The sequence below is a fragment of the Vipera berus genome (assembly GCF_964194415.1).
Source record: "Vipera berus genome assembly, chromosome: 8".
NCBI lineage: Eukaryota > Metazoa > Chordata > Lepidosauria > Squamata > Viperidae > Vipera > Vipera berus.
In genome coordinates this window covers 10,635,250-10,651,633 of record NC_138211.1, presented here as the reverse complement: position 1 = coordinate 10,651,633, position 16,384 = coordinate 10,635,250, and the positions used below count along the sequence as shown (strand labels likewise).

Here is a 16,384-nt window from a genome sequence, read left to right as displayed (position 1 = left end):
ATGATAACTGTCTTCTGGTATTTGAAGGGCTGTCGCAGAGATGAGGGGGGTTGACGTATTCTCCAAAGCAGCTGAGGGCAGGACAAGAAGCAATGGGTGGAAGCTTGTTAGAGAGAGACCCTACCTGGAACTAAGGAGAAATTTCTTCACAGAGCAATTAACCAGTGGAACAGCTTGACTCCAAGAGTTGTGGGGAACTCCATCGCTGGAGGTTTTAGAGAAAAGATTGGACATTCATTCATCTGGGTTGATAAAACGACTCCTGCTTTGTGCAGGGGGTTGGACTAGAAGACCTCCAAGGTCCCTTTCAGCTTCTCTTCTCTTCTATATTCTATTTTCTATCTTCTATTTTATTCTATTTTCTATTCTAATCCTATTCTATACTGTATTTTCTATTTTCTACTATTTTTTCTTTTTTCTTTTCTATTCTATTCTATTGCATTCCATTCCATTCCCTATTCTATTCTATTCTATATTCTATATTCTATTCTATTTTTTCTATTCTATTCTATTCTATTCTATTCTATTCTATTCTATTCTATTCTATTCTATTCTATTCTATTCTATTCTATTCTATTCTATTTTATTCTATTCTATTCTATTCCATATTCCATTCTTCTAATTCTATTCTATTCTAAATTTCTATTTTCTATTTTCTATTTTATTCTATTTTCTATTCTATTCTAATCCTATTCTATATTGTATTTTCTATTTTATTCTATATTCTATTCTATTGTTTCTCTATTCTATTCTATTCTATTCTATTCTATTCTATTCTATATTCTATATTCTATATTCTATATTCTATATTCTATATTCTATTTTTTATATTCTATTCTATATTCTATATTCTATTCTATTCTATTCTATTCTATTCTATTCTATTCTATTCTATTCTATTCTATTCTATTCTATTCTATTCTATTCTATTCTATTCTATTCTATTCCCTATTCCCTATTCCCTATTCTATTTTATTCTATTTTCTATTCTAATCTAATCCTATATTGTATTTTCTATTTTATTCTATGTTCTATTTTTTTCTTTTTTCTATTCCATTCCATTCCATTCCACTCTTATTAACTTTTGACAAGCAAAGTCAGTGGGATAAGCTGGATTCGCATAACGACTGCAAGATTCCTGAGTGCAGTGATTTACATAACAGCTGTGATTGGCTTAAGGGATTTGTGCAGTGATTTGCACAAAAATGTTGGAAAATTGAGTACAGCTCACTTAAGAACCAGATGCTTAACAGAAATTCCGATCCCAATTGTTTTGAGAACTTTTTTATTGAAAAGTTTTAAAATACATTTTATCTTTAACAATCCCCCCCTCCCCCTCCCCTACCTATCCCTCCCTACCCCTCCCCCCCCTCCCCCCCCCCCGACTTCCCAGAGCTAAGTACAGGGTATAAAAACAAAAAAAAAACAATCATAAACATCCATTTGCTACCAATAATAAATTCTTAAATCTATCACTCTCTAGCTCATATAAGATAACTACAAGCAATACTAATATTTCATATAGAAAAAAAAAGAAAATAGAAAGGAAGACTTATTCAAATGCTAAATGAAACTTTTTAGTCCCATATTTGTTCTGGATATATTCAATCCATTTTTTCCACTCCATAATATAACGTTCTTGCGAATGATCTTTCAAATAAGCCGAGATCTTTGCCATTTCTGCCAGGTCAGAAACCTTTAAAGTCCATTCTTCTATAGTCGGCAGTTCCTCCTTCTTCCAATATTGACCTATTAAAAGTCTTGCTGCTGTGATTAAATTCAACATCAACTTAGTGTCCACAACAGTAGCATCTGTAATTATACCCAACAAAAAAAATTGCGGGCAAAACTTTATCCTTTGCTTGAAGATCTTCTGCATATTCCACCAAATTTTTATCCAAAAAGCCTTAACCTTTTTACAGGTCCACCATATGTGAAAATATGTTGCATCTTCGCCACCACACCTCCAGCATTTTGGCTGATAATTCGGATACATACTTGCAAGCTTTTTAGGATCTAAATGCCATCTATAAAACATTTTATAAAAGTTCTCTCTTAGGTTTTGAGCTTGTGTAAATTTTACGTTCCTCACCCAGATCTTTTCCCACGTGTCCATTGTAATAACTTCTTGGATGTTCTGGGCCCATTTTATCATACAATCCTTAACAAGTTCTGTTTCTGAGTCAATTTCTATCAATGCAAGATATATCCGTTTGATATGTGCTGGACCCTGATTTCTAATTTGCTTTATCAAATTTTCATCAGTCATTGCAAAACCAATTTTCTGATCTTCTTTCCACCTGGCCCGTAACTGAGTATATTGAAACCAAGTTTGAACAATCTTCTCATCTCGCAAGAGGTTGTACGGCTTCAAACACCAGACATTTCTTTCCAAGCTTAAAATCTCCTTATACGTAGTCACATCATGTTTGAAGCCAACATTTATGTTTTCTATTGTGTGCTTTGGGATTGCCCACAACGGCATCTTGTAATCTAACTTATGTCTATACTTCTTCCAAACTCTCAACAATGCCTGTCTTAAAATATGCACTTTAAACACATTATCTACCTTCTTATCATACAACAAATATGCATGCCAGCCAAATAACAAGTCATGGCCCTCAAGATTTAATAATCTCTCTTGTGTCAAATTAATCCAGTCACTTATTCCTGCTAACGCAGCAGCTTCATAATATAATTTAAGATTGGGCATTTTAAGACCTCCTCTTTCACGAGTATCCTGCATAATCTTAAATTTAACTCGTGGCCTTTTCCCTGCCCAAACAAATTTATTGATACCCCGTTGCCATTCTTCCAAATTAGAATCTTTCTTAAGAACTGGTATCATTTGAAATAAGAATAAAAATTTAGGCAGGACATTCATTTTCACTGCTGCGATTCTTCCCAGCAAAGACAATTGCAATTTTTCCCAACTCTCCATTTCTTTTTGAATTTTTCCCCATAATTTTTCATAGTTATTTTTATATAACTTAGTATTAGAGGGTGACAAAAACACCCCCAAATATTTGACCCTTTTAGCAATCTCAAATCCAGTTAATCCTTCTAAAAGAGCCTTTTGCGATACTGTCATATTTTTGGCCAGAATTTTAGTTTTTTGTGCATTAACTTTAAATCCAGAAACCCTCCCATATTGCATTATTATCTCCATCAGGTCCACAACAGAGTTTCCTGGCTGGGTCACTGTAACAACCAGATCCTCTGCAAACGCCCTCAATCTATAATCCTGATCTCTAATTTGTATACCCTTAATTCTTTCCGAATTCCGTATTTTAACTAGTAATATCTCCAATGTTAACACAAATAGTAAAGGCGATAACGGACACCCTTGCCTTGTGCCCTTCTCAATATTACATGCTTCAGTCAAACTATTGTTAACTATTATTCGGGCAGTTTGTTTTTGATATAATGCCCTAATTGGTTGTAAAAATTTATCCCCAAAATTCATTTTATCTAAAACTTTCATCAAAAATTGCCAATTCAACTGATCAAAAGCTTTTTCAGCATCTAAAAGTGACACTCACTTATATGAAAAGGATTATACTTTTTTTTCTGACAGACATCAATCTTTTTCCAGGATTGATTTTATTTTGCTGACTAATGATTTTTTTTCTAGGATTAAGAAGGTAAAGATCTGTGCAAGAACTATTTCGGACCATAGTCCAGTTTGGTTAGAGATTAATAAGGACAATAGGGATAGGCGCTCGTGGCGCATAAATGAGAATTTGTTTAGAAATCAGAGAAATGTGGAAGAATGTAAACAGCGGATGAAGGATTTTTTTGAAATTAATATGAATAAGGGTACCTCTATGGACATGGTTTGGGATGCTAGCAAGGCCTACATGAGAGGGGTGTTGATATATATGAATAATAAATACAGATGTACTTTGGAAGCCAGAAGGAAAGAATTGGAGTATGAAATAAGGGAAAAAGAAAAGGCCTTAATTTTGAACCCATTGGATGTGAAGACTAAGGAGGTTATTAAGCTATTAAGAGGACAATTTGATAAATTGATGGCTGATCAAGTGGCAACCAACTTGCGGTTTGCCAGGCATAATACTTTTTGCGATGCTAACAAGCCGATCCCAATTGTTGTAACTCGAGGACTACCCGTATACTTCACATATACAGCTTGGGGGGAGGCGTTGTCAACAGCAGGACTCGGATGTTCCCCCTCAGATTTCTGCTTGCTGACACTGTCATCTTGTTCCTTCAAAAGGCCTTTTCGCTGCCTCTTATGTTTACAGTAATGCTTATGCTTGACAGAAGAAACCGAACGTAATCCACAGCCCAGCTTTGCAGTGTGAAATGTTCAAGATTCCAATTAACTATTTTTATATTGCTTTTGTTCTCCACCCAAAACAATTCTCTGTAGTGGGTGCTGCATTTCAGATTCAAATTTCACTCTAGCTCTCAGTTGCAGGTGGGGTTTTTTTTGGAGGGGCGGGGTGTGTGTGTCTGTCTCTGCTACCATTTATTTCCTCTTCATAAAAATGCATATATTGCCTTTCAACCAAGTGAAAGTCGAACACGTTGAGCCCAAAGTATCATCAAATCCAATAAGCTGTCTACTACAATAAAAATGCAGTTGCACGATGGGGAAAGGTAATTGAACTAGACAGGTGGTCCAAGGGAGAAGATTCCCCCAAATGGGATGCTGCACTGAGAAAGTGGTCCCTCTGTTTTCTCTTGGATGATGGAAACCCGTGGAAGAGAGATTCTGAAAAAGACATCCCTATTTAGGGATGAACAGGAGTTCGTGTATCTGGCTTATAGGCTGTACATTTCTGCTTTGGCTTGAATTTCAAGATAAGTTCTTTGAAGTCTCCATGAAAGACATTTCCAGTCTTCAAAGGATATTGAGACTGGAACACTCTCCCAATAGTGTGATTGACTTTAGGTTGTTGACTCTGGGACCTGAATAACGTTACAAAAGTGCCATCAGAGAACTTGTTTTCCAACTGGTAAACCACAGAAACCTCTCTTTAGAGTGTCAGCACTCTTAATCCCCATTTTAGCCTGCTAAAAACGTCCTAAGCAAAGAGGGAGAAATGTTGATTTCCTTGGACAAGCTTGATCTAGGAGAAAACCAAGTGGTGACATAACACAGAATGGTCTACTAGGAGAAGCAAGCAGAGGGGTTGAGTTGAGATGCTATTTTGAGAACATAAATTAGAGCTGCATCTCGTTTGATTAATTTGAGGTTTTGTTATCTTGGGCCTCTGGAAAACCTCCTGCAAACCAGTGAAACATTACAGATCAACCCTGGGCAGGATGGAAGGGAACCCATGCTACTCTGTGACAGTCCCAAATGCGAACTTGGAAGCATCTTCTCAGATACCCAATTTTATTCGAAGGCATCATCAGTGTTCGTGAAGATCAAAGTAATTGGCCGTTAACAGTTCAAGTTTGAAATTTTAAACCTGTCTCTCGACTTCAGCTGTTTTTTGCCTTTGGGAAGAGGATGCATAAAATCACACCGGTCACTCCTTGTAATCTACCCCACATTTTCTTATTTACATGCCTTTTGCAGGAAAAAAAACCCACCAAAGCTGCGTGACATCTTCTCCTCTCTGCAGTATAATACTATAGCTCCTTCTTCTACTTCTGTAAAAAAAAACAACCTCATCTGATAGTAGATAGACACTTCAGCCTTGGCTCTGCTTCGATTATCCTTTTCTGTCAGCGTGACTCCATCCGCTGGAGGGGTTGGGCCCCCCAAATGATGCAGCTCTTTTCTGAAGAGGCTGGGCAGGAGCTGTGCTTACCACTTGATTTTTGCAGGCTTTGAATAAAGGATGGCGAAGATTTCTGCCTCCCTCCAACTGGCTGCTTAACCTCCCAGATTTCCTATCTCGGCTCCACGTCTCTCTCTCTCTCTCTCTCTCTCTCTCTCTCTCTCTCTCTCTCTCTCTCTCTCTCTCTCTCTCTCTCTCTCTCTCTCTCTCTCTCATTAGGCTGTCCCTGTTCTTGGAGGGGCCTGGCATCCAGATCAGAAGGGAGAGGGTCGTTGCTATCCATCCGTGTCTGGGAGTTAATGCATATTGATGAGGGAGGCTGAACCCACGGTTGGCTCACTCAAGCTCTCTGCAAAGAGGAGAGGCAGTCCAGTGACTAGGAACAGCGCACGGTGCTTCTTCCTCACAGACCGAAAGCTGCTGGCCGGTCTCTCCAGCTGAATTGGCTTTCCTTCCTTCCTCCCATCACTTGGGCCTACCGGATGGGATGCTGAGGTGAGCGGAGTGTTGCCAGCACGCTCAGGTGCGTATTTGTGGAGGCTGGGATGGGGCAAGGAGATCAGAGGGGACTCCTGGGCGAGGATTTCCAAGGCGCTTTCTCCCATTGTTTGCTGTGAAAGGCCCAGCAGGTCGTACCTTTTCTACCCCCTCCCTCCCACGTTATTATGACCCACCCAAAACACAGCAGCTTGTCATTGGGGTGGGTTAATTTTGTTGCCTCTAAAAGAAAAAGGAGGATAGATGCTCAGAGCTCCTGACCTGTGCATGCATGTTTGGGCAACTGGGGGAGATGCTGGAATGAGGACAGCACCGTCTTTGTGCAGGGGAACAAGGTTGGTTTGTTTGGAGGAAGGGATCTATAGGGGACTCCCTCTTTGCCTATAGATTAAGGCTGCATTCCGTGGCTCGGAGAAGAGACGGCTGGTCTTTTGTTTGAGTGACAGCTGGGCTGCCAGATACCAGACGTGTGTTTGTACAGGTGGGAAATATCTCTGTACTCGAATGGCTGGACCGGAATGGAAGGAGAGATGTAACCGGGGTTATTTGCAGAGACAAAGAGGTGGGAGGGGGGCTGCAATGAGGCCTGCGATGTCTGAGTGGTTTATTTAGGGGGCTGCACAGAGCAGGTGTGTGGGTACTCTTGTATGGTGGACGCTTGGGCATCAATGTGCATTTTGCAGGTAACATCATTTAGAGGCTCTTGATTTCTAGCATTAGACACGGATGGGAAAAATGATCAGTGGTTTCAGGACTGGGAAGAGGCTGGGATGCCTGCTTGTGAAGTCTGTGTGTGTGTGTGTGTGTGTTTATGTGAGAACCTGTGTGGGAGGCTCTGAGAAGGAGGATCAGGTATATATGATCCCCACAGGAGCAGGTGGGTGTACCTGCAAGGTGCTATTTGGTTGGTGGTGAGACAGAAGGGATGTTAAGGTGGCTGTGCTGGAGAAGCTAAAAATGTGCATCTCTCCAGATGGATGCTGCAAAAGTAGATTGGGATGAGGCCACGGTTTCTTTATTGATTTTGGAAGATCAGCATTAAAATAAGGCTTTGGCCGTTGCTGCTACTGCTGGGGTGTCTTATAACGGAAAGCAAGTTTTTGATGTCATCCTTCCTTGAATAACATAACTGTGAACTATACCAGGAACTAATAGTTCAAGGAAGCTGGGCCAGGACTAAAATCAGGAAACAGCATCTTCTGGAGTCCTATGATTTGGACAGGGATATCCTCACGGCCTTTTAGGAGCACCAGCTGAGAGGAATTCAGCTACCCTCACTCACATTGTCCCTGGTATAACCTCTGTCTATGTTGCTATATTGCTGTGTTCTGCTAGTGGATTATAATGCTGGATCTCAGCTACCTCAGGTTATTGCTGGCTGATGGTCACCACTGCCATATTAGTTCTGCTTTACTCAGCAAAAGGGGGGTCTCTGATGGTGCTTTTTCCCACCTTCTTCTCAAACTTGCTGGCAGCTCTGTCCAAGGATAATGGATGACATGGCTTTTCTGTCTAGGCCTCTGAGCCTTGCATTTCACAGCTGAAAATCAGGTGTATTTGTGGAATTGTCCTAAGTATAAGTCGTTGCTAAATTGAGTCATTAATTATAACTCATAGTCTGTTTCTCCACTCATGCTGTATAAAATGGTCATAACAGTGACACAATTAGTGGAGTTATTGTATGAAATAAATAAAATAAGGAAGGAAGGGGGGAGGGAGGGAGGAAAGAAAGAAAGAAAGAAAGAAAGAAAGAAAGAAAAAGAAAGAAAGAAAGAAAGAAAGAAAGAAAGAAAGAACAGACTTATTGCACTTTCTGAGCCTTTAATAACTATTCCCTAGTAATTCACTCTCCCCATGTTGTGCTTTGCTTGTTTTGTTTTGGAGATGCTAAAGTGTTAACTGTACATTTCCAGATCTAAAACTCGGCTGTCTCTTCAGAGTCATGAGAAGTTAAAGTACAGAGTGGGTGGATGGCTCTGTTTTTCTCCAGTTGCAAATGTGACCTCCTACTGGGTTGCGCATGACATAAAGCTTGCTGTACAGAGGTGGGTTCTTGGTTTGAAAATGTTGGTTGGCAGGGGTAGGCAACCTTGGCTCTTTTATGACTCGTGGACTTCAACTCCCAGAATTCATGAGCTAGCATGGCTCAGCTTGGAAACCTCTCCCTTTCCCCACCCCCAGCATGGCTGGCTAAGGAATTCTGGGAGTTGAAGTCCACGAGTCATAAAAGAGCCAAGGTTGCCTACCCCTGGCCTACTCCATTCAAATCCAGCTTAATAACAGCCAGGGAGTTTGAGTGTACCCACCAGCTGTTACTGCAAACTATGCAAATATATGGCTTATTGGTCACAGTCTACCCTCTGATAATATTATGTAATCTATTTTGACTTATAACATAGCAATTATTTCTAAATTTGCACGGGCAAGTGTATATTAGGATATGTAAGTAAACATGCCTTTTGTTTCCCTTTTCAATGCTGCAGTTCTTCTCTCTTTTTGGAGAGAATCAAGCAGCAACTTAAGTGCCTTGCTTGCTTTTTTGCCATCTTCCACTTGCCAAGATGCTTTTTCCAGTGGCTTCTAACTTACTGAAACACAACATTTCTTTTTGCCCTTGCACATCTTGGCTTTTAAGTTGACCTGTCAGGCCAATCAATCTAGCACAAAGCTGATGCAGCAGAACAGCTTTTGCCAACTTGATGTGATTGGGAAGAGGTTTTAAACTTCTCGAATTCTCTTGCCTGCCTAGAATTCTCACTCTGGAAGTTCTGATCGATTGCCACCCCAATTTTAAAGAATGCACGGGGCTTCTGCAGGCCAGATGAGAGATTTGGCTTGCTTGTTGTCTTGTGGTCTTGTTGCCTTCCCCTGTAGCGACACCTGGCTTGGTTTGTTTCCCCTGAATGTGTTTTCTCCATTCCTAGCACCCCGTGGTCAAGCTAGAGGGTCATCAGTGACGGATCTTGTAGTCGGGAAGTTGGGAAATGTGTCTTGTCGCAAATCGGCATGGTGTTGACCTTGCATGACTTTCTCTGTGTCAGTCTTTCTTCCTTTCCTTCAATGAGTCACCTCTTTCCAGCCTCTGCTCTTAATTCATTGGCCATCAAAGAGCCAATAAGCAAGCGGGCAGCAATAACAAGGAAGAGGGGGAGAAAGTTTCGGGTCCAGGAAGTGTACCCTGCACCCCTCCACTCGTAGGCTTTATCACATGCCAATCTCCATAACCTCTGACCCTGGGTGAGGCGGGGGGGGGTCTTCTTTCAACCCTCTGTCCCTGACAAGGAGTTGTTCTGATTGTCACCAATCCAGAAGCTGTAAGACTTTCCTAAATAGCTGCATGTGAAGAATCTCAGATTAGGGTGTGACACTAAATGTGTGTCTTCTTCCAAAATACGATGAGGAGTGTGGCATGTTTTAGGACTTTTTTTTATATACAGAGATGATAAAGGAAAATGGTGTGGGGCGGGGGGGGGGCGTGCCAAGCAAATTTCTGATTTGGATTTTTTTTTTCCTTTGACGTCCACCTTCAGCTTATGTTCCCTCCTACTGACCAAAGGGAGTTGGAAACTCACATGAAATGAAGTAGTAACTGGAAGGCCAAGTTGTGCTTTGCTGCCTGTCCAGAAACTGACCATTTCTTTATATCTGGAGGTCAGTGTGGGAAAGGAAGGTATAGGGAGTTCTTGACTTACAACAGTTCATTGAGCGACTGTTCAAAGTGACAACGGCCCTGAAAAATGTGACTTAAGGCCATTTTCCATAGTTACGACCTTTTGCAGCATCCCCACGATCAGATCAAAATTCAGATCAAAACTGGCAATTGAGCCATATTTATAGCCACGGCAGTGTCCCAAGGTCCTTGATCCCCTTTTGTGACTTCTGACCAGCAAAGTCAGTGGAGAAACCAGGTTCACGTAACAACCGGGTTACTAAACTACCAAGTGCAGCGATTCACTTTAACAGCTGCAGCAAGCCAAGTCATAACATGGGGCAAAACGTACTTAACAAATGTCTCCCTTAACAACAGGAATTTGGGGCTCAGTTGCGGTTGTAAATCGAGGACCACCTGTAGTTAGAATAAAAAAGGAGCTGGAAAAACCAGTGGCTGATAACAGGGAGGGCAGGGAGAATCTCTGAATAGCCCCGATAGCTTCAGGTGCTACTGGGTCCGATGGAGGCCTCCTGATAGTAGTGAGGTGGGCAACTGTGTTTGCAAGAGCTGAGTGTAGGAATAATGAAAGCGGTTGGTGGTATAGTAGAGCCATAAATAAGGTAGAGAGGGGACTTCCAGCGAGATGGTGACGTAAGAGGCTGCACGTATGTGAGCTGCATCTGATCATTTTAAATTTTATTCCATAAATAAATATTGAGTGGGAGGTGTTTTTTTTTAACTGAAGCACACAGCATCAGGATCAACTGATGATTCTTTGCCTCTGTAGTTTTTAACCACAAGGGATGCCGTGTCCAGTTCAGTCACTGTGTGTGTTGATTTTAAGCTGCTCTGTTAAGACAGGACATTGCCCTGGGGGTGTGGTAGGCCACCTTGGCTCTTTTACGACTCGTGGACTTCAACTCCCAGAATTCCTGAGCCAGCAAGGCTCAGCTTGGAAACCTCTCCCTTTTCCCCTCAGCATGGCTGGCTCAGGAATTCTGGGAGTTGAAGTTCATGAGTCATAAAGAGCCGAGGTTGCCTACCCCAGCCCTGGGGTGCATATCCTCACAGAGGGAGCCTGCACTTCATACCCCAGTGGCTATCAGTGATTGCAGTACCTCTGTGGATGCCATACACCAGTGATGGCAAATCTTTTGGAGACAGAGTGCCCAAAAACCGCCCCCTCCCCCGCTCCACCTCCCCGCTCCACCCCCCCTGCAGCTCGATGGCAGCCACACCCTCTGCCCATGCCCCACAGCATCATATGCGCACGATGGGGTGTGAAGGCGGAGTCTTGTTTGCGCTGCCTGGCTGCCATGTCCTTGGCTGCACTACTCTGTGCGGGCCACCCCCGAGGGCGACTCTCCTCTTGGGGGGCTGTTGGTGAGAGGGGGCCATGGGGGAAAGTGGGGCTGGGGCAATGGCACACGTGCCCACAGAGAGGGCTCTGAGTATCCCCCTCTGGCACGCGTGCCATAGATTCGTCACCATTGCCATACACTAACTAACTAACTAAGCAAGCAAGCAATGATTTGACTGCAACAAGCTAGGTGCAGTGTGCCAACAACAACAAAAAAAATGTAAACTAAAAGTGGAAATGTCTTCTCTCACAAAACTGACTTTATCTCTTCCAGTTATAATCCAGGCAGCCAGTTAGTAAAACTGAGAGTACTAACTGAAGAATATAATGAGTAGGAAGGGGCTGTAATTATGACTGAAATATTTAAAATGATCTTCCCAAGAGGGCTTCTGTTCTACAACAGAACAATGGGGATGTGAGAGATTTGGACCTCAGGATTTTTGGCAATCCAACTTTCTCTGTTTTCATGCTAGCCCTGAGGAATGTTTCCTCTGCAGAGAAGAAAAAGGGGCAGGACGGAAATTTTTGGAAAAAGTTCTCTTTTCTGACTTTTGTCATTATTATTATTATTATTATTATTATTATTATTATTATTATTATTATTATTATTATTATTATTATTATTATTATTATTTTTTCCTGGGCCTTGATATTTGTAGAGACTAGGATGGAAATAAATCAGACTGGTTTAAAACCTGTCTTGGCTAATCATCTGATTACTCTGCATGAAATTCCTAATTTCCTTGGGATTCCAGGTAAGGGAATATAGGTTTTAGGCTGGACCAAGATGGTATCACCTTAAATAAGTAGGATGATGATGATGATGTGGTTTTGATTCATGAAAGAATAAGACAGGGAAAAGAACCAAGCAAATAATAACTTCTTTGACCAATAGAAACTTGAGCCTCAGCAAGGAAGACGGGAATTTTCTCAAGTAACATCTGAGTCTATAACAGGTGCCCAGTAAGGTGATTTCTTTAATCCACAGTTTATAAACTTGAAATATTTAATCCTTGTAAAAAGGTGCTTAATCTCTTTGTCATCCTGCCTGATGCTCCCATAACTATGTCAATGACTTTACAAAAACTTTCCCGCAGCCTGCCCACTTGGGTGATCAGAATTCTGGGTATTTTCCCCATTTGTGGTATCTCAAGTCTGCTCTCCTTGGTGGTTGCCATATCTACAAAAATGTTGCTTTACTTTTCGATGGTTGCGATAGTGCAGATGTTGAGTTGTGCTCTAGATGGTAATCACTCTGTAAGTGAAAAGACCATAACATTTTAACAGCATCATTTTCAAGAATGAAAGTGTAATTCTTGCATAGATGCCATTAGTATTCCTAGGGTGGGTCTCTCTCACAATCAGCCAGCTGTTTAGATTTGGATTTGGCATTTTTATCCACCTATCGAGTCCTTCCCAAGGATCTGGGATAGGCAGATGTAGATGTTTAATGGTGTTAAAGATACCACCACAGGTTATAAGTTGTTCCAAATAAAGCTGTCTTTTGTAGTGGACTGATGGTGATTTTTGTCAGAGCCGATCCTCTTCCCATGCCCTCCATTGCAAGAACATTTCCCTCAATCTGACCCTTTGGAGAGAGAGAGAGAGACTGTCTAAATGCACTGCCTACACAGAGAGACACACAATAAACACTCCTTTTTCATCCCGTGCTGCAGCTCCCCTCCTAAAGATGACAATCATGAATGCAGCACGAACGCCCCAAATTTGGTTTTTTAAAACAGTGCCTGTAAACCATCAGAGAGGAGCTGTAAGGAAGACCACCTGGGAAATTCGTACATTTCAGTATGGGTTTCACGGCCTGACAATCAGTTGCTTATTCAAATGATCCTGGCTTCCAGGAAAGTTGCAGAATGCTTTAAATTCATCCGCAGATCCTCAAAATGGTAGCAACAGTTGTTTCTTTGTGTCCCAAGGTGGTGGTGGAGGGAGGAGGGTGAATGGGGGGGGGGAGAGTTGTCACAGCAACAGATCTGCAGCCCAATCGTGATGCCTTTTCTTTGCAAGGACTGTGGTGACAATAGAGCAATTTTAATCCAGAAGGAGAGCTGAGGCGCCTATCCATCAATCAGCAAAGAAATCTGGATGGAGCCAGCAGACCCAGCAGGCAGTCTTTTTTTAAAGCTCTGGTTTACAGAACTTTGCCTTCGTCCCAGGCTGTGTCTGGGGTGATGAATTCATCTGCTAGATGGCAATATTCAAATAAGTTAATGGTTCCCTTCGGAAATTAAATTGGTTCCGCCTTCCCCGACATGCCCCCTAAATTTATCAAATCAAAACAGAATGCTCGGAGGCAATCTGGATTTAGCTGGCAGAAGAACCTTCAGGGGCAATATTATTTGTGTTTTTACTGCCACCGTCAAGCAGCTGCAACTCAGCTCCTGCAAGGGACTCCACTGTCTTTTCTTAAGGTGGATTATTATAGGCAAGATCATACTTTTCAATTAAGGCAGCTTGTGAATTTCCCTCTTCAGACTGCAGCATTGTCTTCGCTTTAAAAACTGTGCTTCCCTTAATTTTCCTTGTACATGAATAAATTAGCGGCTGATTTTTTTCCCCCCTGTGCCTTTGAACTAGAGAAGTTGAGTCATCAGAGAATAGCTGTGTGTGTGTGTGTGTGTGTGTGTGTGTGATAATTCTTGGGTTTTTTTGATTTTGGTAAAAAAAGATGGCGTTTTGGCACCAAGATGGCTCTGACTAGGAACTTTAGTTCAATATAATTAAGTCGGAATTTTCAAATGTAGAAATTGCACGATCATTTCCTTTCTTTCGTTTTGTGGCGGAGGTGTGTGTGTTGTTATCCATAATTGCTGTAACATTCTGCCTGTTTCAAGAGAATATTCAGCAAAATATACTGCTTTCTGTTCCTCACCAAAAGGGGCTGATGGCAGCTGTGGAGGGTAATTTCAGAGAATCACTGTTTGCTTGGTTTCAAAGAACATACAGAACAGCACCGTGGCATGTGCATTAGTCTTCCTGTTCAGAATATTAGTCTGTTAGAGATACGGTAGTTATAGGTGGGGACACTCTATCCCTCACTCACACCATTCATTTGTCGTGGTTCTTCTTTCCAATGTGTGCAAATATAATGCGAGGATGAGAAGTTTCATCTTCAAAAGCATGGAACTGTCCTATGTTCTTTGGTACATTTGTTCTGTCATCAGGATTTTTATGTATTTATTTATATCTTGACTTTATTATCTTTACAAAAACACAAGGCAGCAAACATCTTCCTTTTTTTCTATTTTCCCCAAAATGACAACCCTGTGAAGTGAGTTGGGCTGAGAGAGAGTGACTGGCCCAAGACCACCCAACCGGTTTTCATGCCTAAGGCAGGACTAGAACTCACAGTCTCCTAGTGATTGACCCAGGCACTTACTTTTCTAGGCTGCCCTATCTATGTTTCCTGGTAAAATACATGGGAAAATCCCATGGGGGGAAAATTCCACTTAGGGTTAGGGTTAGGTCACCATGAAGTCATAGAGCAAAATGGACATTGCCAACAAACTCGGAGGGCTTACCCCCGGTTAGGAGGGCACTGACTTTTCTAGCGTGCCCTATCTATGTTTCCTGGTAAAATACATGGGAAAATCCTATTGGAGGAAAATGCCACTTAGGGTTAGGGTTAGGTCACCATGAACTCATAGAGCAAAATGAACATCGCCAATAAACTCAGAGTGCTTGGTATGGTTAGGAGGGCACTGACTTTTCTAGGCTGCCCTATCTTTGTTTCCTGGTAAAATACATGGGAAAATCCCATTGGCGGAAAATTCCACTTAGGGTTAGAGTTAGGTCACCATGAACTCATAGAGTGAAATGAACATCGCCAACAAACCCGAAGTGCTTGGTATGGTTAGGAGGGCACTGACTTTTCTAGGCTGCCCAATCTATGTTTCCTGGAAAAATACATGGGAAAATCCCATTGGCAGAAAATTCCACTTAGGGTTAGGGTTAGGTCACCATGAATTCATAGATCAAAATGGACATTGCCAACAAACTCAGAGGGCTTGGGTATGGTTAGGAGGGCACTGACTTTTCTAAGCTGCCCTATCTATGTTTCCTGGTAAAATACATGGGAAAATCCCATTGGTGGAAAATTCCACTTAGGGCAGTGATGGTGAAGCTTTTAGATACCAAGTGCACAAAATGCAACCCAAAACCCACTTATGCATCGTCGGGTGTTGGGTCGCTGTGACCCATTGGGTGGGTGTGGCCAATTGGGTGGGTGTGGCTCATTGGGGGTGCATGGCTGCGGTGGTAACGGTAGACTGGGTGGGACTAAAAAGTTCAATGCATGAATTCCAATTTTGCGAGATCTTTTTTTTTCCCCTGCGAGAAGTTGAAATTGATTGAACCTTTTTTTTTTGCGCACGGCGGCAGAGGCCTAAAGCGAAAAGGTTTTATAAAACCCAGCTGAATGCCTAGGACTTGGGCGACAGTGCGCATGCTCACAGAGAGCAGAACCACGGCCCTAGGATAATTTTCAGTCCATGCGATGGGGTATAATCAGTGCATGTCTGTTGATGTCACGGTTGACTGGTTGCTACCATTGCCTCATTCATGTTTCTTCTCTTGCAGAGGCCATCCTTCTTCCATCTGCCAATTCAACATGGAAGCCCCTCTTGTAAGCCTGGATGAAGAGTTTGAAGATCTAAGGCCGTGCTACATAGTGGATAGGGAAGAGAAAGCTCATTATTTTTATGGCTCCTCAGCCCAGCACTTGGAAGATCCTTCTCTTTCTGAGCTAGAGAACTTCTCTTCTGAGATTATCAGTTTCAAATCCATGGAAGATTTGGTGAATGAATTTGACGAAAAGCTCAACATTTGCTTTCGGAATTACAATGCCAAAACAGAGAACTTGGCTCCAGTAAAGAACCATTTCCAGATCCAGGAAGAGGAGGAGAATCTGCAGGATGAAGAGTAAGTCAAGAAATGAACAGTCACAGGAAATTGTTTCTGGTTGGCACTTTCTCAGTACTCTCTACTTGAAGACGTCTAGTAGAACATCTACTGGATCAAACAGATTCCAGCTTTTCTCCTTCCTTTTTTTTTAAAGTCTCCTTTATTGAAAGTGTGACTGGTGGGAATTAGGGTCCCAAA

At 41.9% G+C, this 16,384-nt stretch overlaps 1 protein-coding gene across 4 annotated transcripts in view; it reads left to right on the top strand.

The window, feature by feature from the left end:
- Nucleotide 1: 1 nt before the first annotated feature.
- Nucleotides 2-16,384, top strand: part of FEZ1 (fasciculation and elongation protein zeta 1) — a 38,964-nt gene continuing 22,581 nt past the window's right edge. For 2 of the 4 annotated variants that reach the window (XM_081334093.1, XM_081334092.1), the window contains exon 1: nucleotides 15,111-16,204. In XM_081334093.1, the coding sequence (XP_081190219.1) occupies nucleotides 15,780-16,204 (425 nt within the window). In that variant the 5' untranslated portion in view covers nucleotides 15,111-15,779. Of the gene's footprint in view, nucleotides 18-5,330; nucleotides 6,252-15,110; nucleotides 16,205-16,384 lie in introns of those variants that run through there. The other 2 variants (XM_081334095.1, XM_081334094.1) reach the window with 2 other exon arrangements.